The sequence below is a fragment of the Salmo salar genome, chromosome 03 (assembly GCF_965601325.2).
Source record: "Salmo salar chromosome 03, fSalSal1, whole genome shotgun sequence".
Taxonomy (NCBI): Eukaryota; Metazoa; Chordata; class Actinopteri; order Salmoniformes; family Salmonidae; genus Salmo; species Salmo salar.
Genome location: NC_138293.1, coordinates 26169541 through 26194672, shown reverse-complemented (window position 1 = coordinate 26194672; position 25132 = coordinate 26169541). Strand labels below are relative to the sequence as shown.

Sequence of the window (25132 nt, the reverse complement as noted above, 5' to 3'; positions counted from 1 at the left end):
CAAAAGTTAAACATTTATTTAAGCGATTGGGAACATGTTCCTTCAACAAAGTTCAACTCAAACCAGATTTGGATTAAAACAAGCTTTTTGCTAATACATGTTCATAAATCAGCCAAGACTGGGGGGGGAGATAACAAAATACAAAGAAATTGAACAATCAATATCGCATCCAGAAAAACTGCATACAAAGCAGTAAGACGTCATATTGATCTTTATAAATATCAAAATATATCCTCTGCAAAACAATCCTGACACAGTTTACATTTATTGCATAGAAATGTAGTGATAAACAAGAGAAGGTTAATGCATTAACATTGTTCTTTTCAAGTGCAATTTCTTATTAAAGTAATTACTGACTGGAGTATATCAAAACAGGTGCCAAGGGAGTCATGAACCAAAGCACGAGTGAGTGAGCCATCCACACCAACTAGTGCTGTTTGTACAGCTTATACCCAACAGAGCTGCTGACCAAAATAAGACCCACTAACAAAAGTGTGGTGGATCACATATTCAAGCCACACTCGAAATATTCAACACATTCCTCTATACATAGAGGTATACATTTTTCATTATGGAGGAAAGACATACCAGTGAAAACAAATGTGATACTTTGGTAGATTCTGAAGCAGTTTCTAAGCAGGGTCATCTGAAAAACAACCCTTAAAATGTGCACACCAAAATATAGGCCTGCCAAACATTTAAAATTGTTAAAGGTACGTACAAACGATCACATTTCCAGTGCTCGTGGGGGTGTACATTTAAACAAACTATTGTTTTACTGGTAAGTTTACTGTTTAAGTGCTCTGTAATGCACATTTTTATTAGTCTCCATAAGAGACCTCAGTAGTCTTGTAAACCACTCATTAACTAGCCCTTTAAAAAAAAGGTAAGGATCGATTCCCTACACCTTGGTTTGGACTTGTTCTTCTGAAACGCACAATCATCCAGTACAAAAATACTACCAGTCACAATGAATGTTAAGGCAGGGATCTCAATGTTGGGAAGGCAGTGAGTATGCCGTTTTTCCATTCAGACCACAACCCTTTCTCCATGTTAAGAGTGTTAGATTTGTTACTTTCATATCATGTACAATTGAAGTCGGAAGTTTTCATACACTTAGGTTGTAGTAATTAAAAAACGAATTTTTTAACCACTTAACAAATTTCTTGTTAACAAACTATAGTTTTGGCAAGTCAGTTAGGATATCTACTTTGTGCATGACAAGTACTTTTCCCAACAATTGTTTACAGACAGATTATTTCACTTAATCACAATTTCAATGGGTCAGAAGTTTACATACACTAAATTGACTGTGCCTTTAAACAACTTGGAAAATTCCAGAAAATGATGGCATGGCTTTTGATAGGCTAATTGACATCATTTGAGTCAATTGGAGGTGTACCTGTGGATGTATTTCAAGGCCTACCTTCAAACTCAGTGCCTCTTTGCTTGACATCATGGGAAAATCAAAAGAAATCAACCAAGACCTCAGAATTTTTTTGTAGACCTCCACAAGTCTGGTTCATCCTTGGAGCAATTTCCAAAACGCCCGAAGGGACCACATTCATTTGTACAAACAATAGTACGCAAGTATAAACACCATGGGACCACGCAGCCGTCATACCGCTCAGGAAGGAGATGCGTTCTGTCTCCTAGAGATGAACGTACTTTGATGCGAAAAGTGCAAATCAATCCCGGAACAACAGCAAAGGACCTTGTGAAGATGCTGGAGGAAACAGGTACAAAAGTATCACTATCCATAGTAAAACAGCATCATGTTGTGGGGGTGCTTTGCTGCAGGACGGACTGGTGCACTCACAAAATAGATGGCATCATGAGGACGGAAAATTATGTGGATATATTGAAGCAATATCTCAAGACATCAGTCAGGAAGTTAAAGCTTGGTCGCAAATGGGTCTTCCAAATGGACAATGACCCCAAGCATGCTTTCAAAGTTGTGGCAAAATGGCTTAAGGACAACAATGTCAAGGCATTGAAGTGGCCATCACAAAGCCCTGACCTCAATCCTATAGAAAATTTGTGGGCAGAACTGAAAAAGCATGTGTGAGCAAGGAGGCATACAACCTGACTCAGTTACACCAGCTCTGTCAGGACGAATGGGCCAAAATTCACCCAACTTATTGTGGGAAGCTTGTGGAAGGCTACCTGAAATGTTTGACCCAAGTTAAACAATTTAAAGGCAATGCTGCCAAATACTAATTGAGTGTATGTAAACTTCTGACCCACTGGGAATGTGATGAAAGAAATAAAAGCTGAAATAAATAATTCTCTGCTTTTATTCTGACATTTCATATTCTTAAAATAAAGTGGTGATCCTAACTGACCTAAGACAGGGAATTTTACAAGGATTAAACGTCAGGAATTGTGAAAGACTGAGTTTAAATGTATTTGGCTAAGGTGTATGTAAACTTCCGACTTCAACTACATGTACTCCCATGCATTTCCCTATGGGGCAGAGTATAGTCACAATAAAACATCAAGGAGTAGGCAGTGATTTAAAACCAGCATACACAAATAACCTCAAGGAATTGGAAGACCCCTGGTTTAGGGACACCTTTAAAAAACAAAAAAAAACAATTTCAGTATATTAAATAAAAACAATCTTGAAAAAATAATCTGTATCTGCAAAGCATCGATTAAGATGATCTGAGGGTCTCTCAAAGCGCCTTTTCTCCATTACCCGTTTTAGTCCTAGATGTCACACTTAAGATGGCAGTTCTGTGGAGGCGTGTATGGCCGTACACGGCACCAGTACGATGGGACTCAGATGGCCTCTGTTTGTGGCTGGGCTGAGGGTGACAGTGGGACAGGAGGTCTGTTGCTGCTGCATGCCCTCCTGGTCCTCAGCCTCCATCTCCTCACACATAGACACCACGCCCCTACTGTCCTCCACTGGGCCTCCATTCGGGGCCTGCATGGGGTAGAATAAGTGTTTTTCCTTGTCCTCCACTGGGCTCCCTTGGCTGCTGGAGCAGTCCATAGCCTCTGCACTGTCACTGGGCATAGGAGAGGGAAGCCAGCTCTCATCTACTCTGTTCTCCTCCTCTTTCTTTACCATTTCTTGACCTCCATGGTACGGAGGGATCTCTATCACAGCATATTTCCTGGCCCAGGCGCTGAGCACCTTCTGCCTGACCTCTTGGCCCAGCTGGGCCGGGTCACACTTAGAGACAGTGGCAGAGAGGGGACAGGAGGCCGGGGGGCAGGAGCCATCTGAGAGGGCCAGCTGGGGGGAGGTGGGCAGAGAGTGGCACTGCCTGCCGGTGAACCAGGTCTCCTGCCACATGCCCGGGTGGACAGGGGCTCCAGAGTGGGTGTGAGTCCCAGAGGAGAACACGCTGTCCTGGAGAGAGTGCAAGTCGAACATCAGGGAGAACACTGACTTGCTTGGCACGTCAAAGAACTTGATCTTGCCTCCGCACAGGTCCTCACGGGCATTGAAGGGGTTGATCTTGCGGGCCCCTGGCACGGCTCTGGGGCCCGGGTTGTAGTAAGGGTCATGGACATTGACCTTCCTGCCTGGCTTGCGGGAGAAGATGTCTGACTGGCTGCGGGAGAGCCAGATGTTGCGACGAGGACGCGGCGATTTGGGAGGGATCTTGTCGTCCTGCAGACCCAATGAGTTTAACCTCTTAATCCCCTGGACCTTTTCACCTGGACCTGGAGAGAGAAGTAACAGTCAAACATCTCTTCCTCACAACACATGGGATTGTTATGAAGTGTAAGTTCCCAATGTAACCACCAGGGGGCAGTATAAGCCAAGAACGACAGTACAGGCAAGAGATAAACAAACAAAGCACAGTCAAATTTTTACATTGAAGTAAATTGCATAGGTGGAAACATTATAGGAAACATATGCAAATCGTTTATAAGATATAATGTAGAAATACTAAAATGGACTGGGAAGCCAAAGGTAAACAAACAGTGAAGAGGGAGTGACTGGCCGAGGAAGGAAAACTAGCTAAACAAAAGCAAAGTCCAGACCCAATACTCCCTTGAACCAAATTAGAAATGAAATAGAATCTGAGAAAAGACAAATGACTTCCAACATACTCTGTGTATTCATGGTGGTTCCCACTTAGCAACATTACTGAAGCTTATTCTTTGTGTCACAGAATCGGGTGTTTGAGAAATGCTTAGAAGTTTACGTCATGTTAAATTGTAGTAAGGCTATTTGAACCTGCAAGCAAACACTATCATAACCGTAGAGGAAAGGACTGGGGAAAGTAAATTACTCTTTGGGACAGAGCTGGGAGGGAAAGGACAGCCCTGGCTTGCCACTGGACCTATTTAGAGTAGACCTGAGGTACATCCAAAATGGCAGCCTATTCCCTATATAGTGTGAGCCCTGGTCAAAAGTAGTACACTATAAAGGGAATAGGGTGTAATTTGGGAGGCAACCCTAGAGGATATGCAATAGGCAGATTACAATGTGGAGCAGCTACTGGCAGCCTCACTGCTGCTTGGTTTACAGCCTCTTCCTGGTTCCAAGAAACCATTTGTCTGCACTGTGCAGTCTTGACACTGTGCAAGAAACTGGGTGTCAAGTGGTGCAGGACTGCAGGCGAACACATGGCAGTCAGGGGGAATTGCTGCCATGAAAACCAATAATGTCAGGTGAGGTTTTAATGCCTGTACAAGTGCATCTGCAACACTAGATCACAGACTTGGAGATTCAAAACCATGTGTAGTGGACATTGAAGGGAAAGTGGTAACTGAGGGGCATCTTTACACTGTTGTAACTGTTTTAGGGAGTTCATCTGGTGGTGATGTTTATGGTTTTGATAATGCTAATGTTATGCTATCCTCATAAAATTCAACTCGAGAATTAATAAAACAGTCCCACTGCCTTGGCAAGTCAGGCTTCTGAAGGGGCTTCAGATATGAGGTGATTGGAAACATCACCTTTGGGGATGGTCTTCTTGTCATTTTCCCCACTGAGGGGGATCCTCTCTCGTCCAGACTCTTCTGCCTTCAGCCGACACAGGATCTCCTCCAGCCTCTTGACGAGCTCAGGGAACGAGGGCCGCAGCTTGGGGTCCATCTGGAGAGAGGGGATAGAGTAGCCAGGTCAAACAAGATAAGGGGGTATGACTAAATCAGATTCATTCTAAATCAGATTATGTTACTAGTTTCTATTCCACACAACCAAATACACATTTTGGAAGCAGTTGTGTGTTTTGGAATAATTAAGAGATTGAGGGCCGACTCACGTTGCAGCAGTTGAAGGCCAGCTGTAGGAAGTCATGAGGACAGTCTCCTACCATGTGCTGGAAGGCATGATAATCCAGGCCAAAGTTCTATCAGGGAGGGAGAGGAGATGTCAGACAGGAAATCCATACTTTGGGATGTTATCCATGTTCATCTATTTTTGGCATCTAACCCAACATATTGAAAGAGCTGTGCTCTTCTAAACCAACATAATGTCGACTAGACCAGACATGAGTGTAATGAGTGTTAGTCTTATTAATGTCAAGGCGATAGAGGACAGAGGAAACGAAGCAATCCTCACTTCAGTGCGAGGAAGATAATCGGGGTCGGCCTGTATTCGGGCGATGATCTCACAGAGGACAATACCGTAGGAGAACACATCCGCCTGGAAATGGAAGAAAACAGCGAGACAGACATTTAAGGTGAGTTCTTAGCTGGGGGGTGGGGGGGTTGATGTGTAGGAGACAAGTGGTCCGGTTTAGTTCAGGGAGAGGTCAAGGTTTAGAGTTCAGAAGTCAGGGACCTACCTTCTCATTGTAGGGTTCATCTCTCAGCACCTCGGGAGCCATCCAGAAGGGAGAGCCCACCACCGCCAGCTTCTCCCCCTCACCACTGCAGGCACAACACAAGTACAGGAAGAAAGATGTTAGACTGGAGGCTATGTCTTTGGGTGAGAGAATAATGCAATTAATTACTTCACTCAATTTGACAATTTTTAATCACACCAATTATCAGACAAACCAAACATTTGATGTTCCTTCTCCACGACTGTTTTGAGGAACAAGTTGATTCATGATCAGGTAAAGTGCCTTGCAAAAAATGATCTCGACCCCATTGGATTTCTTCACATTTTATTGTGTTACAAAGCAGGATTAAAATGGATTTAATTGTCATTTTTGACAACAATCCAGACAAAATTTGGTAATGTCAAAGTGTTTTTTAAAGACTAATAAAAATTTAATAACTAAAATAGTCATTGCATAAGTATTCAGCTCCCTTAGTCCATACATGTTAGAATCACCTTTGGCAGCAATTCCAGCTAAGAGTCTTTTTGGGTAAGTCTCCAAGAGATTTGCACACCTTGATTGTGCAATATTTGCCTATTATTCTTTTCAGAATTCTTCAAGCTCTGTCATGATGTTGGGGATCATGCTTAGCCAGCAATTTTCAAGTCTTAGCTTGCCATAGTATTTCAAGCTGATTTAAGTCAATACTGTTACTTGGCCACTTAGGAACCGTCACTGTCTTCTTGGTAAGCAACTCCAGTGTAGATTTGGCCTTGTTTTTTAGGTTATTGTCCTGCTGAAAGATGAATTCCTCTCCCAGTCTCTGGTGTAAAGCAAACTGAAGCAGGTTTTCCTCTAGGATGCTGTCAGTGCTTAGCCCTATCCAGTTTATTTTTATCCTGAAAAACTCCCCAGTATTTTCCGATGTCAAGCATACCCATACCATGATGCAGCCACCACCATGCTTGAAAATAAGGAGGCAGTTACTCAGTAATGTGTTGGATTTTCCCCAAACATAGGGCTTTGCATTTAAGACAAAAAATATATTAATTTGCCATGTGTTTTTGCATTATTACTTTAGTGCCTAGTTGCATACAAGATGCAGGTTTTGGAATCTATTCTTTTCACTCTTATTATTGTGGAGTCACTACAATGTTGTTGATCCATCCTCAGTTCTCTCTCATCACAGCCAATGAACTCTAGCCATTTCAAAATCATCAAATGGCCTCACATGCGGAGTAGACCGGGCATGCGCGTGCATATTGATTTTGTCCAGCCACACCAGACGCGATCAGGACGCGCAGGTTGAAATATCAAAATGAGCTCTGAACCACCTATATTCATTTGGGGACAGGTCGAAACCCATGAAACATTCATGGCCATTTAGCTAGCTAGCTTGCTGTTGCTAGCCAATTTGTCCTAGGATATAAACATTGGGTTGTTATTTTACCTGAAATGCACAAGGTCCTCTACTCGGACATTTAATCCACAGATAAAAGGGTAAACCAAGTTAGTTTCTAGTAATCTCTCCTCCTTCAGTCTTCTTCTTTGGAATTTATATGGCGTTTGGCAACCAACTTTAAAGTGCATTGCCACCTTAATGCAGACGAGCAGTTTGGATGAAATGATTGAATAACATGTATGTGTAAATATATTTTGCAACGCTCGTGCAAGTAACGCGAGCGGTGTCAGCATATCATGGTAACATCCCTAAGCAGTTTCATTCCTGTACTGCAGCTCAGAATGATGACTATATTTGAGCTGTCTAGGTGGTTTAATACATAATGCACAGCATAATTAGTAACTAGAACATGCTTAAAGAGAGTCAATGTCTGATTTGTTATTGTTACCCATCTACCAATCACTGCCCTACTTTATAAGGATTTTGAAATAATCTGTGTTTGAAATTCAATACTTGACTGAGGGACCTTACAGATGTATGCATGGGGGACAGAGGAAGGGGTAGTCATAATTTTTTTTTATGTCAACCCCTATTATTTCACACAGAGTGTGTCCAGGATTTTTTGGGGGGGTGATTTGTTAAGCCAAATTTTACTCCTAAACTAATTTAGGCTTGCCTAAACAAAAGGACTGAATACTTATAGAAAGGCTATATTGTAGTTGTTTAATTTTGTATTAATAAAATCTTCCACTTTGACAGAGAATTGTGTATATTGGTGAAAAACAATTGACAGAAATCATCCTACTTTATAACACAATAAAATGTGAAAAAATCCAAGGGGTCTGAATACTTTTGCAAGGCATATGTAATAAGTCCTAGCCAGGAGAGAGCGGGGCCTTCTTAACCTGCTCTGGTATTATTAGCCTAGCACTCCAGTTTATTCCTGACCTGAACAGTACTTCATGTTCCTTCCTAATCAAATGGCCCCCTCCTACTGGCACTTGTCCATCCCTTTACCTCCCAGTCCCACATTAATTTAGTACAGAAAGATTTAACTGGACTGACTCAAAGGAGCAAATCTGAAATAAAAAAATATACATACACACATATATATATAGTCAGAAGTTGACATACACTTAGGTTGGAGTCATTAAAACTCGTTTTCAACCACTCCACAAATTTCTTGTTAACAAACTATAGTTTTGGCAAGTCGGTTAGGACATCTACTTTGTGCATGACACAAGTACTTTTTCCAACAATTGTTACCTGACAAATTATTTCCGTATAATTCACTGTATCACAATTCCAATGAGTCAGAAGTTTACATACACTAAGTTGACTGTGCCTTTAAACAACTTGGAAAATTCCAGAAAATTATGTCATGGCTTTAGAAGCTTCTGATAGGCTGATTGACATCATTTGAGTCAATTGGAGGTGTGCCTGTGGATGTATTTCAAGGCCTACCCCCAAACTCAGTGCCTCTTTGCTTGACATCATGGGAAAAATCAAAAGAAATCAACCAAGACCCCAGGAAAAAAAATTGTAGACCTCCACAAGTCTGGTTCATCCTTGGGACCAATTTCCAAACACCTAAAGGCACCACATTCATCTGTACAAACAATACTACACAAGTATAAACAGCATGGAACCACGCAGCAGTCATACCGCTCAGGAAGGAGACGCGTTCCGTCTCCTAGAGATCAACGTACTTTGGTGCAAAAAGTGCAAATCAATCCCAGAACAACAGCAAAGGACCTTGTGAAGATGCTGGAGGAAACAGGTACAAAAGTATCTATATCCACAGTAAAACGAGTCCTATATCGACATAACCTGAAAGGCCGCTCAGCAAGGAAGAAGCCACTGCTCCAAAACCGCCATAAAAAAAGCCAGACTACGGTTTGCAACTGCACATGGGGACAAAGATCATACCTTTTGGAGAAATGTCCTCTGGTTTGATGAAACAAAAATAGAACTGTTTGGCCATAATGACCATCGTTATGTTTGGAGGAAAAAGGGGGAGGCTTGCAAGCCAAAGAACACCATCCCAACCGTGAAGCACGGTGGTGGTAGCATCATGTTGTGGGGGTGCTTTGCTGCAGGAGGGACTGGTGCACTCACAAAATAGATGGCATCATGAGGGAGGACAATTATGTGGATATATTGAAGCAACATCTCAAGATATCAGTCAGGAAGTTAAAGCTTGGTCGCAAATGGGTCTTCCAAATGGACAATGACCCCAAGCATGCTCCCAAAGTTGTGGCAAAATGTCTTCAGGACAACAAAGGCAAGGTATTGGAGTGGCCATCACAAAGCCCTGACCTCAATCCTATAGAACATTTGTGGGCAGAACTGAAAAAGCATGTGCGAGCAAGGAGGCCTACAAAGCTGACTCAGTTGCACCAGCTCTGTCAGGAGAAATGGGCCAAAATTCACCCAGTTTATTGTGGGAAGCTTGTGGAAGGCTACCTGAAATGTTTGACCCAAGTTAAACAATTTAAAGGCAATGCGACCAAATACTAATTGAGTGTATGTAAACTTCTGACCCACTGGGAATGTGATGAAAGAAATAAAAGCTGAAATAAAATCGGTCTACTATTACTCTGACATTTCCCATTCTTAAAATAAAGTGGTGATCCTAACTGACCTAAGACAGGGAATTTTTACTAGAATTAAAATGTCAGGAATTGTACAAAACTGAGTTGAAATGTATTTGGCTAAGGTGTATGTAAGATATATATATATATATATTTATTTTTAACTTTGGGATTCAATTTGAGTCTTAAATAAGTGTTTCCGTGGAAATGACTTACTCTTGGTTGGGAATCTTCTCAGCAAGACCAAAGTCCCCTACCACTGCCGTGTAGCCATTCTCGTCAGACTTGATCAGGCAGTTCTGAGGATAAACAGTGAGCATAAATTCCATCATTAGCTTCCATCAAAGCCCCCATTCACAAGAAGCCGATTTAGCCAGATAATCACATCTCACAATAACATTATGTATTCTGCAGAAAACCAGTTTCCAACTCCCAAGGTTTGAAGAACAGAAACTGAAGCGCGTGTTGCTGTATATAAAGGCTGACTAGATCGATGATTCTTATCTCGGTTGTAGAAAGGAGACAGGTGCATCTGAAATTGCAACCTATTCCCTATATAGTGCACCAGAAAAGTAGTGCACTATGTAGGGAATAGGTTGCCATTTTGGACACATCCATCCACAGTTAACAGCCACCCACTTTGGAGGTGAGGTCCCGGTGGAAAATGCCTTTGGAGTGCAGGTAGCCCAGGCCATTGGCAATCTCACAGGCCAGCTTAAGCCTGGTAGCCCAGCTCAGAGGCTTGTTGCTGTCCAACAGCTGCTCCAGGTTCCCACCGTTGATGTACTGCAGAAAGGTCGAGAGAGAAAACACAATGCTCCCATTATTACAATTAGGCTTCAGTTCAAAAGTACACATTACGAGTAGGCCTAAATGCACATTATCTTGAATTCAATTCCCATATACAGTGAGGGAAAAAAGTATTTGATCCCCTGCTGATTTTGTACGTTTGCCCACTGACAAAGAAATGATCAGTCTATAATTTTAATGGTAGGTTTATTTGAACAGTGAGAGACAGAATAACAAAAAAATCCAGAAAAATATGTTATAAAATGATTTGCATTTTAATGAGGGAAATAAGTATTTGACCCTTCTGCAAAACATGACTTAGTACTTGGTGGCAAAACCCTTGTTGGCAATCACAGAGGTCAGACGTTTCTTGTATTTGGCCACCAGGTTTGCACACATCTCAGGAGGGATTTTGTCCCACTCCTCTTTGCAGATCTTCTCCAAGTCATTAAGGTTTCAAGGCTGACGTTTGGCAACTCGAACCTTCAGCTCCCTCCACAGATTTTCTATGGGATTAAGGTCTGGAGACTGGCTAGGCCACTCCAGGACCTTAATGTGCTTATTCTTGAGCCACTCCTTTGTTGTCTTGGCCGTGTGTTTTGGGTCATTGTCATGCTGGAATACCCATCCACAACCAATTTTCAATGCCCTGGCTGAGGGAAGGAGGTTCTCACCCAAGCTTTGACGCTACATGGCCCGTCCATCGTCCCTTTGATGCGGGGAAGTTGTCCTGTCCCCTTAGCAGAAAAACACCCCCAAAGCATAATGTTTCCACCTCCATGTTTGACGGTGGGGATGGTGTTCTTGGGGTCATAGGCAGCATTCCTCCCCCTCCAAACACGGCGAGTTGAGTTGATGCCAAAGAGCTCCATTTTGGTCTCATCTGACCACAACACTTTCACCCAGTTGTCCTCTGAATCATTCAGATGTTCATTGGCAAACTTCAGACGGGCATGTATATGTGCTTTCTTGAGCAGGGGGACCTTACGGGCGCTGCAGGATTTCAGTTCTTCACGGCGTAGTGTGTTACCAATTGTTTTCCTGGTGACTATGGTCCCAGCTGCCTTGAGATCATTGACAAGATCCTCCCGTGTAGTTCTGGGCTGATTCCTCACCGTTCTCATGATCATTGCAACTCCACGAGGTGAGATCTTGCATGGAGCCCCAGGCCGAGGGAGATTGACAGTTCTTTTGTGTTTCTTCCAATCGCACCAACTGTTGTTACCTTCTCACCAAGCAGCTTGGCGATGGTCTTGTAGCCCATTCCAGCCTTGTGTAGGTCTACAATCTTGTCCCTGACATCCTTGGAGAGCTCTTTGGTCTTGGCCATGGTGGAGAGTTTGGAATCTGATTGATTGATTGCTTCTGTGGACAGGTGTCTTTTATACAGGTAACAAACTGTGATTAGGAGCACTCCCTTTAAGAGTGTGCTCCTAATCTCAGCTCGTTACCTGTATAAAAGACACCTGGGAGCCAGAAATCTTTCTGATTGAGGGGGTCAAATACTTATTTCCCTCATTAAAATGCTAATCAATTTATAACATTTTTGACATGCGTTTTTCTAGATTTTTTGTTATTATTCTGTTTCTCACTGTTCAAATAAACCTACCATTAAAATTATAGACTGATCATTTCTTTGTCAGTGGGCAAACGTACAAAATCAGCAGGGGATCAAATACTTTCTTCCCTTCACTGTATAGGCCTACTGTGTGTACCCTATCTAAGGTAGAGATAAGGTACTGCACTATAAGTCAAGTCATTGTTACATCATCCTGTCGGTCATTTGGGGCTACTCTACACACCACTCCATTCCATTCCGAAAGACAGGTCAACGAACTCAATTGAGTTACTCTGAGCGCTCTAAACATAGCATCAATCTAATGCCTGGCACATTTGGGGACAATGACAGTGACAGACACAGACGGGACTGTGTGCAGGGAAAGCCAAGTGAAGTGGGAATCTGCTAGAAAGTAGCTCTCTCTTTTACTTTGTGCATGTCAGCTTTAATCGTGACAGGCTTGGCTGTCCCATACACAGAACTACTATGGGACAATTAATTACAGAGAGAAATGAAAGTTGACAAGAGTAACGAAGAGAGTAAGACAGGTCCCTTGACTGACCTAATTTCTCTGGGCCTCCCCAGTGGTTCTAGACTGTTGTGTTTTCGTTTTCTTGGCAAACTGTCACAATGACTTCATTGATGGCTTAGGAAAGTTAACATTACTCAAAAGTGTCTGTCTTCGCACAGCTGGAACTGTAAATATCACAATATATGAACACAGCCTATACCTTTTAAATGGGATTAGTGAGCAGAATTGGGTCTGCCCAAAGTGAAGAGGTTACAACATCACTCACTTTTGACTTGTGCTTCAGTCTACCTTTGTTCAGGTAGAATGTTTGAAGTAGGCCTGATAATAAGTCAACCTAGACAATATACTGTCCAGGTAGGCCTATAGTTTACCACAGGATATGCATGCGATACCAGTGAAACAAATTAACTTCAAGTGTGTTGAATATGCATGTCCATGGGTCTAAGCTTAAGCACTAAAAGCCCCCCACGCTGTAAGGCTCTCTACACTACCTCCTCTATCTTCCCTCCCCCTGCCCTGCAGACCATTCCCAAACCAATCCCAGACGCAGGAGAGGATTACGTCGGCTTTACCTTACAAATTCCTCTGTAGCCCCCCTGCATCTGTCGTCTGCATGCCTAATGCTCCACTAGGAGCCTCCCCTAAATGGGTGAAGCCCAGACAAATCCTGCTGCCAGTCGGTCAGTGTGAATATGATCCACTCCATGCATCCAGTAGGTTTATAGACAAGACTCTCCAGATCAGAGGAGTGAGCGAAGCAGCGTAGGCCAAAGCTAGGCACACAGGGAGGCCCGTTTTAGGTTATAAGGCCACATCACCTCACCTCCACCCCAAACCCTGACACTGTCACCCAGAGAAGGGAGTGTGAGGCCATTGACACGTGATCACAGATCAGATACAGCAGGAGTAGTGGACAATAGGAGAAGAGGGGCAAAACCCAGGAAGTTGAAATGTCTTAACATGATGGAGTAAGAAATCTACACGGATGCTATTCTTAGAATTTGTCAACTGATATTATTGACCAGCTGAGGAAACTTTCCTCAAACTAAAGAAAAGCCGGGGTACTATGGGGGAAAAAAGCTAAGAAAGATGGAAAGAAAATGGGAATTAATTGTCTCGTGACCACTGAAAGCATCTTCAAATAATGTTGTAATCCCCAAGTGGGTGAAGGATTACCTAGATTATAATGCTCCTAATCGGTATTTGCCTAATGTGTAGCCTAGATCTATCAAGCAGTGGGAAAGCAGTGCAGAGGTTACTGTGCCAACCCAATGGGCCCAAGGAGCTTTATACGGAGGAGTGATTGTATATAAGCCTGTGGCTGCACAGTAACTTGACTCTTCATTTCCTACCATGGAGGTCCGTCAGGCCCATTGCTAAATTCAGGATCCAGTCAGAGTAAACAGCACTGGTAGCTAGCAGCTAGTTCTGATAACACAGCAGTAGCTGCACAACATAACCACATGATGCAGTGTTTTCAGTATTCACAGCCTGTGGCTTTATGCTGCCGACATCAAAGCCCAAGAGACTGGGGGTGGGGTGAGCAGAACCGATAAACTGCGAGAGCGGCATCAGAGACGTTTCCCTCTCTCCCTCCATGGATCCACATATTGGATAACTTCCTGCTATCGCTCACTTGACACGAGTGCTTGGGTGAATGTGATGTGGCAGAGAGTCGTAAAGCTTTTTCCCCAAATAATCAACGCTAATCATTAGCAACAAGAGAGCATGGACACGGACACACGGACACACGGACACACGGCACACACACACACACACACACACACACACACACACACACACACACACACACACACACGGGGGTTAAAAATAAGCTTGAAAACAAACCTTAGCCCTAATGGAACCCATCCCCTGGCTGCTCATTGAGATCAACACACACAGCTTTATTTGTGCACATGTAAACTGTGCCTTCAGGCGAACACAAGGTCCTTTCAATTACAGGTCCCTGTACTAGGTGATGTGTCAATGTTCACCTGAGAAAAACCCCTGGGCACACAGTCAAACACCTTTTCATTATATTCACACTGCTAGGAGGCCACCTTTTAGAGGTGTTCTACTTATCTGAGACTTACTCATGCAAGGTAACATCAAACTGACTGTACTGCAACATGACTCAGAGAGGATTATGACAGTATTAGCTACATTAAAAGTAAAACACGTCTCGGTCTATACTGATGCTAGAGGACCCATCACGTTTCTAGAATCACATTCCATTATCGAGTGGACAGAAAACTGAATAAGACAACAGAGTGTCTCAACGTTCCAACCTGAAACGTGACAGCCAGCGACACAGTCAGCCTACACCTGAGATACCCATCTATAGGAGGCTCTAAGACACAAAGGAGAACGGTGCTTCCTCTTACCTCAGTCAGAGCATGGAGCTGGCCTTCCTGAACACACACACCCATGAACCTAGAGGAAGACAAAACAAAGAAAAAAAGATAGTTACATGGAAACATGACCAACCACAGTGGTACATGTGGTGGAGACATATTTCCTGTTGCGCTTCTCTCACATTGCCAATTTCTTTTAGAATCTTGATCTATATTGACATGACTAAGCTATGGGGGTCCAGAATAAAACATTTGAGTGGGCATATATCTATATATATATCTGTGTTTGCACAGGCAGCCCATTCCAATCTTTTTTTTTATAAACTAATTGGTCTTTGGACCAATCAGATCAGGTCTGAAAAAGATCTGATTGGTCAAAAGACCAATTAGTGGAAAAAATATCTGACTTGGGCTGCCTGTCTAAATGCAGCCTCGGTAGTACAAAATGTCAATCTGGCCGAAGGACAACATAGTCCCTTTGAGAGAAAAATTATAACGCTCTTGGTGTGGAAATGGTTAAATATTTCTGCACTGGTGGGCTGCAAGACAAGACCCAACAAGAGGTGCGAACAAGAATGTTATTTTCAGGGGAAAACACAGTTCACTCTTGACCTGCATTCAATCTCTTTTTCCTCTCTTTTCTTGAGGTACTGCTTACAAATCTTAACCATCCGGAGTCACAGTCAAGTCTATTTTTTCTAAATGACACAAATTGCCTGTATCAATATCCTAACACGCGGGCCAGGCCGTATGCACAGCGAGTGTTGGAGCCGCTAGAGTTATGACCCAATAAACGTGAGACTTTGTGGGTCCTCGAAGGGTTCCTCAGACAAAGACCCCCTCATGCTCGTCTGCCCACCCCCACAGAACTAGCTGCAACAAAGCTGTGATTGTAGCACAGCACATACAGACTCTCTCTCTTTCCCACCCAGAACCTACCGCACAATGTGAGCTCTGTAGAACATCATCCAGCACAGAGACACATTGGGTGTTGAGAATGGCAGAAATCACAGAGAAACATGAACAACCTCAAGGATCATGCAAAGCCTCGGTCAGCCTAATCCATGAGGTTATCAAATTCACAGATTAGAAATAGTTCAATATTATTGTCCATGAAAACATAAAACATGGTCATACAATTATGTATCCAAAACAATATGTCCCATCATGATGGGTTTGGTCAAATATTTATGCCCATTTTGCAGGCTCACAACGCTATACAAAAATAAAACAGCCTTGGTGAGAAGAAAGTGAAAAAGGAAAGGGCGTGCATGTCAATGAAATCCAAACTCAGGATGTCGTTCCAGAAAATCCATTGTTAATAGGTTTCTGACCTGCTTTCTGCGGAATCAGGGAGATCAAGGTCACCCAACTGATTCCATTACAAAGGCGAACGTCATTTTGACAAAAAGCTACAGATCCAAGTCTCTTTAAAAGGAAGAAGGGTTAAAAAAATAACTGATATTTAGTCACATTCTGAAAGAAAAGAAAAAAAGAGAGATTAGGCTATAAGTCCATAAGAAAATAAGCCTATTTATGAATATGGCACCATAACTCAATTTTACTAGCCCTGTATTTTACCCAATTTTTTATATCCCCTTGAGATATAATTAATTCAACACCATTGCATAATATTGCAGAAGGAATTTTATGTTTCTTCAAATGGACAGATCGATATACAAACTATACAAAATATTGATGGTGGTGTGCCGAAGAAAAATTATGCCGAATATAGTTAGTGGTAGACATCATTTTGTTTCCTGGAACTCACCGGAGGATATTGGGATGGGACAGTCTGTTCATCAGTTGGACTTCTCTCAGCATGTTGGCTCGATTACTGCTCAGTTTGTTCATCTTCAGAGCCATCACCTGGCCCGACACTCTGTGGCGCACCTGCAACAAACAACAATCCGGTCATTTAGGCGATATCTAGGAGGTTACACTGAAAATGAACACTTCTCTCTATAACCATACAGCTCCCTTATCAATATTCCCTTCTAATGAGGACACTATTCTCAAAACATGATCAATATTCCAAGATCATGGAGCATGGCTTGCTCTAACCTTTTATTCCAAATCCAGAAACCATAGCAATATGGAGTCTGCAGGCCTATTTCTATTGTGAACTAGGTCAGTTACTGGCCTTCCTTGCAGCATTATCTCTGATGTGATCAAAGATAAGTGGCTGACTGTCATCAACAGTTGTGCACTAGAACAGTGAGCCGAGGCTAAGAAAATGTAGGCTATGCTTTGGTAGAGAATACATAGCCGAACACCTACAACAATACAGAACTCTCGCTGTATATCCCTAAGCTTAAGTCGGATTGATATGCTTTCTCAGAGGGCCATAACCACAGGAAGTTATACATTAGGGTGAGAAAATGGTGAGCTTGATCTGCTACGGCTCACTTCCTCCAGCTGAAATATTAAGACATTGAAACCAACAGTCACTAAGAAAATACTAAATCGCTCCACTCAGGTCAAAGTCTGCAGGTACAATAATAGATACAATGCATATAAATGGTTATGTACTGTGCATGTTACATTTTTCATAAATCACTATGATCCCTTTCCTACAGATATGAGTGGTATATCAACACTGTTGGAGAGAGGAGATAAAAGGAAGTTTGAGGTACAGAAAAAGGAAGCAGACCAATCTAGGCCTTATATATATATAGCATTTGGATGAGTCTCTCCAGTGACTAATGCTTCTTTAGCCACTGTTGAAGTTCAAGTTCAAAGGAGGAGCTAGTCTTCCTCTTCCCTGGAGGAGAGGAGCAGGCAGCAGATGGCCTCCTCTAGACCCCCCCCCCACTCACACTCGTTCCCCACCAGGAGAGAAAAGAGAAGAGTCTGGCTCAAACAAAGACCCATAGGCTGCTCCAGCAAGACCCTGCACCTCCAATCTGTCTCTCCAGCTAGTCAATACCTAGCCATGTTAACACGACACAGTCTAAGAAACAAAATCATTCTATTGATTTCATGCATTTTCAAAGCAATGTAGATCTATTGTCCACTTGCTTAGACAAATGGAAACCTCAATACACAGTAGATATTTGGGGCCATTATGCACTTACAGATGCAAGTATTCAATGTTGTCAATGAGACGACAAATCAAACTGACAAGCAACGAAGGTAAATATCGTTGCACTCATAAAGCCGAAGTCATCACATGAGCCAGAACCATAGTTCCTGTCTGCATTGTATCTCGAGTGGAAAAGACTGGAAACAGCTAGGGATGCACGATAGATCAGTATTGTCCGGATGTCTAGTTTAACGCCGATGTGCAAAACCGATGTCAAAGCTGACGTGCATACCTATATAATGTAGGTACATGACGTAATGACGCCACGTAAAATTTTGCGCTACACAGCATTCCTAACCTAGCCCACAATGTCTGCTGTGTGGATCGAGCAGTCAACAAGTCAAGCAGTCATTTGAAAGAGTAAGAACATTTCAGCGAGACAATTCAAAGGCAAAATCCGTTAACGCCAAGATAATGGAATTCATTGCCCTTGACAGTCAACAATTCTCTGTCGTGGGTGATGTTGGCTTTCACGACTGGTCGAGCACCGGTACACACTACCAAGTGCGCTATTTTTCAGATGTTGCCCTACCGGAGTTACACAGTAATCGCGTCACTGCTATTAGCTTCACGACTGACATTTGGACCAGCGATATCAGCCCCATGAGCATGCTGAGTCTGACAGCACAGTGGGTCATCGAGGATTTTGTACTGAGGAAAGTCATATTGTATGCTCATGAATGCACTGGTTGTCATACTGCTGCTGCCATTTCAATGGCATTTGAGAACATGTTTGAAACTTGAACACACTAGCTAGCTCCATTCGAACAACTGACTGGAGAAATAAGCTTATCAACTGCTCCTGCAGCAGACGTGATTCCCCTCTGTCATGGCATTGAAACGCCTGCTCAACAAAACTGCCGACACAGGCTGTGAACAAGCGATTCGGTGGCATTCTCTCTTTACTGGGTCACCGCCATGCTCGATGCTATGTACAAGGACCGCTACTTCGATGCAGACAAGAAACAGGGTTTACATGAAATGTTACATACACAGCTGGACAAGATGGAAACAGACACAGTGACAGTGCGCACCGAGGAAGAGAGGCCACGGACAGACAGAGCTGAAACTTCACTGCTTGACATGTTTGATGAAATCCTGTTGAGAATGTGAGAATGAAACGACTGAACAACGAAACAGCACAGCAAGTCAGTGAAAGAAATATGTTTTGATTATGTTTTACTGGTAATGGGGACATACGTAAATGACAACAAAATAACTTTTGGTCAGTGTGGTGTGTGTAACCTTTATTTAACTAGGCAAGTCAGTTAAGAACAAATTCTTATTTCCAATGATGGCCTACCCCGAACGACGCTGGGCCAATTGTGCGCCGCCCTATGGGAGTCCCAATCACGGCCGGATGTGATACAGCCTGGATTCGAACCAGGGACTGTAGTGACACCTCTTGCACTGAGATGCAGTGCCTTAGACCGCTGCGTCCATGTGTGTGTGTTAACTATTGAACTGTACTAGAATGCTTAAAAGGCCGCTAAAATGTTAAATATCGGTATCAGTTTTTTTTTGGCAAGGAAAATATCAGATATCGGTCAAAAACGTCATATCCGTGCATCACTAGAAACAGCTGATGCTATAACATTATAATGGCCCCAAGGATCAAACAGCGTTTATAACATGGGTGAGCTTTCAGGTGAATGGAGGAAGAAATGTATTTAGCATATGTTCAACAAGAGGAATACTTGTTGGGCAGCAGGCCCCAATCATGTTGAAGTTGGATGGGCATTCCCTCCCTAAAATACATGGTGTAATTACTTCCGCTCAGACAGCCTGGGGCAGGAGCCTACACGGTGCCCTTCCCCCCACCAAGTCAGTGATCGGTACTGTGTGAGTGGTGTGCATTAACCCTTTGAATTCAATGATCAGTGAATGAGCGGTCCCAAGGCAGACTGCTGTAGCCATGCTCGGAGGCAGGCATTAGCCTACACTGTGCCGCATGGCTCCAGACCTAGCAACACCTTCCCTTCTTTCAATTAAACTGAGGTTATCATTTACTATTAGATATGTAAACTGCTCAGCATTCTATTTCTGTTCCATCTGTATGTATGACTAAGATGCAAGACATGGGACGTGGGTGCTGACATTATTGTGGTACTTGTGCAATCAAAAATAGAATACTCAGACTGACTTCAGTAGGTAGGGCTGAATTCTATAGTCTACACCTAATTGTATTGAAAATAAAATGCAAATAGGCTTAACTTTCAAGAGCGCTGAGGGTGGAGAAAATGAAAACGGGAGTTACAACAAAAGTGAATGTAGGCAATTTACTGATGTTTTGAGGTCAGGTTAAGGACTTGACCTATCAGACGTCAACAGCCATCTCTGTGCGAGTACCAACTCTGTCAGGTTGAGTTAGTGTAATTTACGATACAGCACTTACCCAAGAGCCATTGCAGCCAAACTACCAGTCCCATCACTAAGGGAGCTCTCCGAGTCGTAACCACACCGACATGGAAATATAGAAGGGCTTTTTGCATGTCCCAAATCAGTCTACTGTGAGAGAACCAATCAATGTAATAGGGAGAGGCCACATGAGTATCTGCATGCTCTAAGGGCCTGTCTGACCTCAATGGGGGCTGGTCCATAACCTAACATCTCTGGGTGGTTTGGAGGGAGGTGCAGGGTTTTCCTACTCTGCACAGAAATCAATGTATTAGCTAACTGTATTGCGGACCACTAACATGTTTAATTATAGAATGAGGGCTGAACTCAGTGTATGAGTTCTAATAGGTTTCTAAGTAATCCGGTGTGTGTCCTTATTGTCACACACCGGATAGGTGGAGTGAAATGACACACCATTGCTTTACAGTAGGGATGGGCAACTTTGCGGGGGGTGGGGCCACAAAAATATCTGAACTTATCATGAGGAGCAACAATGGCTCACGGGACTGTGTAGCCACATCCATACCCACACATGCAGTCAGAGCCAGCCCTAGCCTTTTGGGGGCCCGAAGGGAAATGTTATTGCACGGTTTTAGAGTTGATTTCCTGCAATTCTACAAAATTTTCCAATGGATAAGAGAGAAATGTTTGCAGTTTTTAATATGATATCTGAGAGAGAGTGACTAACAAAATCAATTTGCCCCCCCAGGCAATAATTTGACCGTGATTATGACCATGACTACAAGTTTAGATGGCTGGCTAGACTAATTTACCAATCGATTTTTTGTTGTTGTTGCTGACATGGGCTAAGTGACTGAGAAAAACTGCTGATGCACAACCAAATTTCAAAATGTCAGCCCAATTATTTTTCCACTAATTCATCTTTTGACCAATCATGTTCAAAAGGCCAATAAGTTAAAAAAATATATAAAAATGTGTCTGCCTGTAGAAACGCAGCCTATGTACTGTTTGACATCATTTTTTAGGTACAGGATGCAAATTAGGACATGTTGCATTTTTGCAACTGTAGGTCTCACAGGGTTAAGCTTAGACTCATTTAAAGTAGGGATGCCAATAATCTGAGATTTGTTTTGGTACAAAATCTCTTTCTCTGAGCAATTGTATTCATATAAAATAATTTCCCATTTTTTAGCATACAAGATAGCTTGGTATTTGTGTTCTTTATTTATTTGTCTGTTTTTATCATCTTTATCAAGGGTACCAATAATTTGAGGTGACTGTGTTGATATTAATTAGCTGTCCTCAGACAACACCTACAAGGCAGAAACCTCTTGCATTTCAGGTCAAGCATAACAAACTCACCCTGTAGACCTCTGAGAAGAAGCCAGAGCCAATCCACTCGCAAATGAAGTCATCAAGGCGCGTCAGGCAGGAGAAGGCACTGATGAGGGCACGGTAGGATGAGGGGCACACTCTTCCCACCTGAGACGGGGCCCATTCCCCTCCTCCTCCACCATCCAGGTCATCGAGCCGGTCAGACCTCATGGAGGGGAAGCCGGCGATGGAGTTGCGCTTGTTCCGATCCATCATTGCCTCTTCACTGTGAACTCTGTGGGGGACTCCTCGATGAAAGTTTCACATTTTCGACAACTCCTTTGCAACACTTTACAGCCCTAAGGGGAAAGAAACACAAAAATCCTATCTCAGCAGGCAGACTGAGGAAATGGTGTGTTTGGGTGGTTTAGTTTCTGTAGTTTATAATACACAATACAAAGCATATGGTTTACAGGCTGCAGAAGACCAGCCAGAAAACACAAAAAGATGACAATTTTCAGTTGTTATCCATAGCATCTGTATGGGAAAAAAATGGTGATGTATGTACCCCTGAAGTATTGTAACTCATAAGCGTGTGTGGTGTGATCTTATACGCATGTCGTTACTTTAAAACAGAACACGTCATGTTGCCATGAGGGGGATAATGAGCCTAATCTATTTATCACATTCCTCTGACATTTCCTACATTTTTTCCCTCAACAAGACAAAAAAACAAGACAAAAAAAAATGAAGACAAAAGCATGACTTTAGATAAGGTCAATCTTCTTAGACACACAAGGCAGACACACAACCCCACCTCTCTCAACAAGTTCACAAATAATGGCTCTAATAGGGATTGATTGTCCAATTATATGAGATTAAGACAAGATAAAGCTAAAGTCCAAGACCGGGATCAAAAACAAACCTCAGAGCCACGAACAGGAACAAAAAGAGACATAAGAACCCCATAGTAATGATCATAGGAAGCAGCCCTTTGATTTAAATTATTCAGGACCCCTGATTTTCCCAGCATGCACAGGTCTACTGAGTTTACTCAAAGGGCTGGTTGTCCTCCCTTTTCTTGAGTTAGAGACTTCACTAGAGAGGATCTATTAAACTCTGGGAAAATAATTATATTTATTTTTAATTCAGCCTCTTGCGAGATTCCCATCCCCCATCCAATCCCAAACTAAAACAACTGAAATCAAATCGTCCAAAGTTACTGGACTAGTTCAGGGATCTTTTTGCTGCTTGAGCCGTATCCTTAAAAGGATGTTATCCTCTACTACTAAAAGAATCTTTGCCATTTAGCATTTGTATGACAATGATCAAACACCCACTGCCAAGAATGAGTAAAATAGCCACTTGAAACAATCAGCTTTTCAGAAGCAGAATGAATGTAGAACATATGAGGTCGTTTTTCAATTGCTGCTAGGCCTTGTATGGGTAAAAAAAAAAAAAAAGATACATTTCCCTTCATTCAAAGCAGAAACAATATAAATAACGGATGTCATTTCAACCCTCCCACAGCCACATTGTGGCTACTGTATACAGGCAAAGAGGGATTTCTCCAGTCTAAACCCTAACTTCCCTCACTCCTTCCCTAGCATCTCAGCAGTAGCCTACACGCTATAAACGTTATAACTGGTGAAAAACAATAAGGCCAGTGTGGACATAATGCATGCATCCAAAGTGATACATCTCAGACTCAACTATAAGGGACTCCGCAAGGAAAAGTGGAGGAATTTTAACAGAGGAATCTGTACAGAGGGCTGGGCCAATATTAAAAAAACAAAAACAGACGGGACATCCCTGTGGTCCCCTGAGGCAATGTTTTTTTTTTAACCCTATAATCTGTGTAAATGCGCTACAATAAAAGGTGTATATTGTAAATCATCCTAACAGGAGGGTCAGCTGGTTATGAGGAAGTGCAAGATTGATAATTCCCATGAAAAAAAAGGGATGAGTGGATGAGGATAGAAAACAGAAAGCATTATGCATTGGCCTATAAATGAAAATCTTGTTAGGTTTCTGTTGTGAAATAACTAGTCAACGAATTGCATTCACCACACGAGTTATTCTTAGTTTCACTATCTGAGCCCTATCTGTTGTAAATGGTGCGTATTGGGGACGGCAACAGCATACCTGACATTCCTGAGATTTTAAATAATGACCCTGTCTTGTTCATAGGGGAGGGCCCAATTTCTCCTGATCTGGAATCAGCAACCTATAACCTAGCAACTAAGACATCTTGAGCTTGGATACAATATGCTAACCAAATGATTGTCTAGTTAGTTACTAAATGGTCACATTACTGTTAGTTAATTTGAATGGCTGGCTTCGTTAACTAACGAACTTGCTAAACTAGCTAGCAAACTCGCATGCTGGCAGCAGTGGCAGAGTTATCAAGAGTTCTTACCTTGCCGTGTGTCATTAAAATGATGAGATGATGGACTCTTCAACAACAACTTGATGAAACAGGCCAAACTTAGTTCCATCTCATTGCAATAATAGCTTGCAGGCTATTTGATACACTCACCATGCACGAGCTAGTAGAGTGACGTTATCTAGCTGGCTAACTTTATTGTGGTTAGTTGGCTAGCTCGCTGGTCTAGCTAGATAACGTTAGCTGGTTTAGTTTGTCAACAGTCCAAGACGGGATGCTAGCAAACGTTAGCCACTCCCGTTTGCTAACAAACTAGAAGTTATGCAGCCAACGCCGAAGTAACTCTGGCTATCTACACGAAGTATAGCTGACCTCAAAACGTAAACTCACAGTCCCCCTTATGTGGCATTTTGTTTTGTCATTAGCAAGACACAATTGCCGTCTGCCGTGGTCAGATATTTCAATCGTTTGACAGCTCTGCTGCGCAGTGTTGGCTGGCTCCTTCAACACTCCCACTAAACAGCCCTCCTCCGCCTTTTACGTCCAGATTGACAGCTGAAGCTTCCATTCACGGACGAGCATGCGACACTGTTTTTCTTTATGATGGGGTGGTGTGTAATGTACAGTATTTTATTATCTACTGTGTTAGCTCGAATATTGATACAAGTTTGAAAGTATATAATCATTTTACCAGTTGTGAATACTAATTTACCTCTACTATGCATTGACTCTAGTCTACAGTTATTTCACATGTCACTCTACTACAACACTAATCACATAATTTGGTACATCGATTTTGTTCCAATTAAATAAAGTAATAACATAATCAATTGTTATTCCACAGACTGCGTAATGATGTCAAATAATTCCCATGTTATTCTGAGTGAAATATTAGATTTGTTTTTCTACAGAAGCTTGACAACTCTAATATGGACATTGTACGCCATCTCATGGAGGAACATGGAACTGAATGTCTCGTGAAGGAAACGAGAACGAATGAACGAACTACAACCCATCAGTGA

General features: G+C 42.5%; 1 protein-coding gene across 1 annotated transcript; it reads right to left on the bottom strand.

Annotated features, from left to right (window-relative positions):
* Position 1: 1 nt before the first annotated feature.
* Positions 2-24642, bottom strand: LOC106599373 (dual specificity testis-specific protein kinase 2). Its single transcript, XM_014190572.3, has 11 exons — positions 24144-24642; positions 21773-22083; positions 16739-16860; positions 14998-15046; positions 10374-10520; positions 9951-10033; positions 5760-5844; positions 5534-5617; positions 5235-5321; positions 4927-5065; positions 2-3681 (listed from the first exon to the last, which is right to left on the bottom strand). Exons 2-11 carry the CDS (start codon positions 21998-22000, stop codon positions 2726-2728), a joined length of 1980 nt encoding a protein of 659 aa, XP_014046047.2. The 5' UTR covers positions 22001-22083; positions 24144-24642; the 3' UTR covers positions 2-2725.
* Positions 24643-25132: the final 490 nt, after the last annotated feature.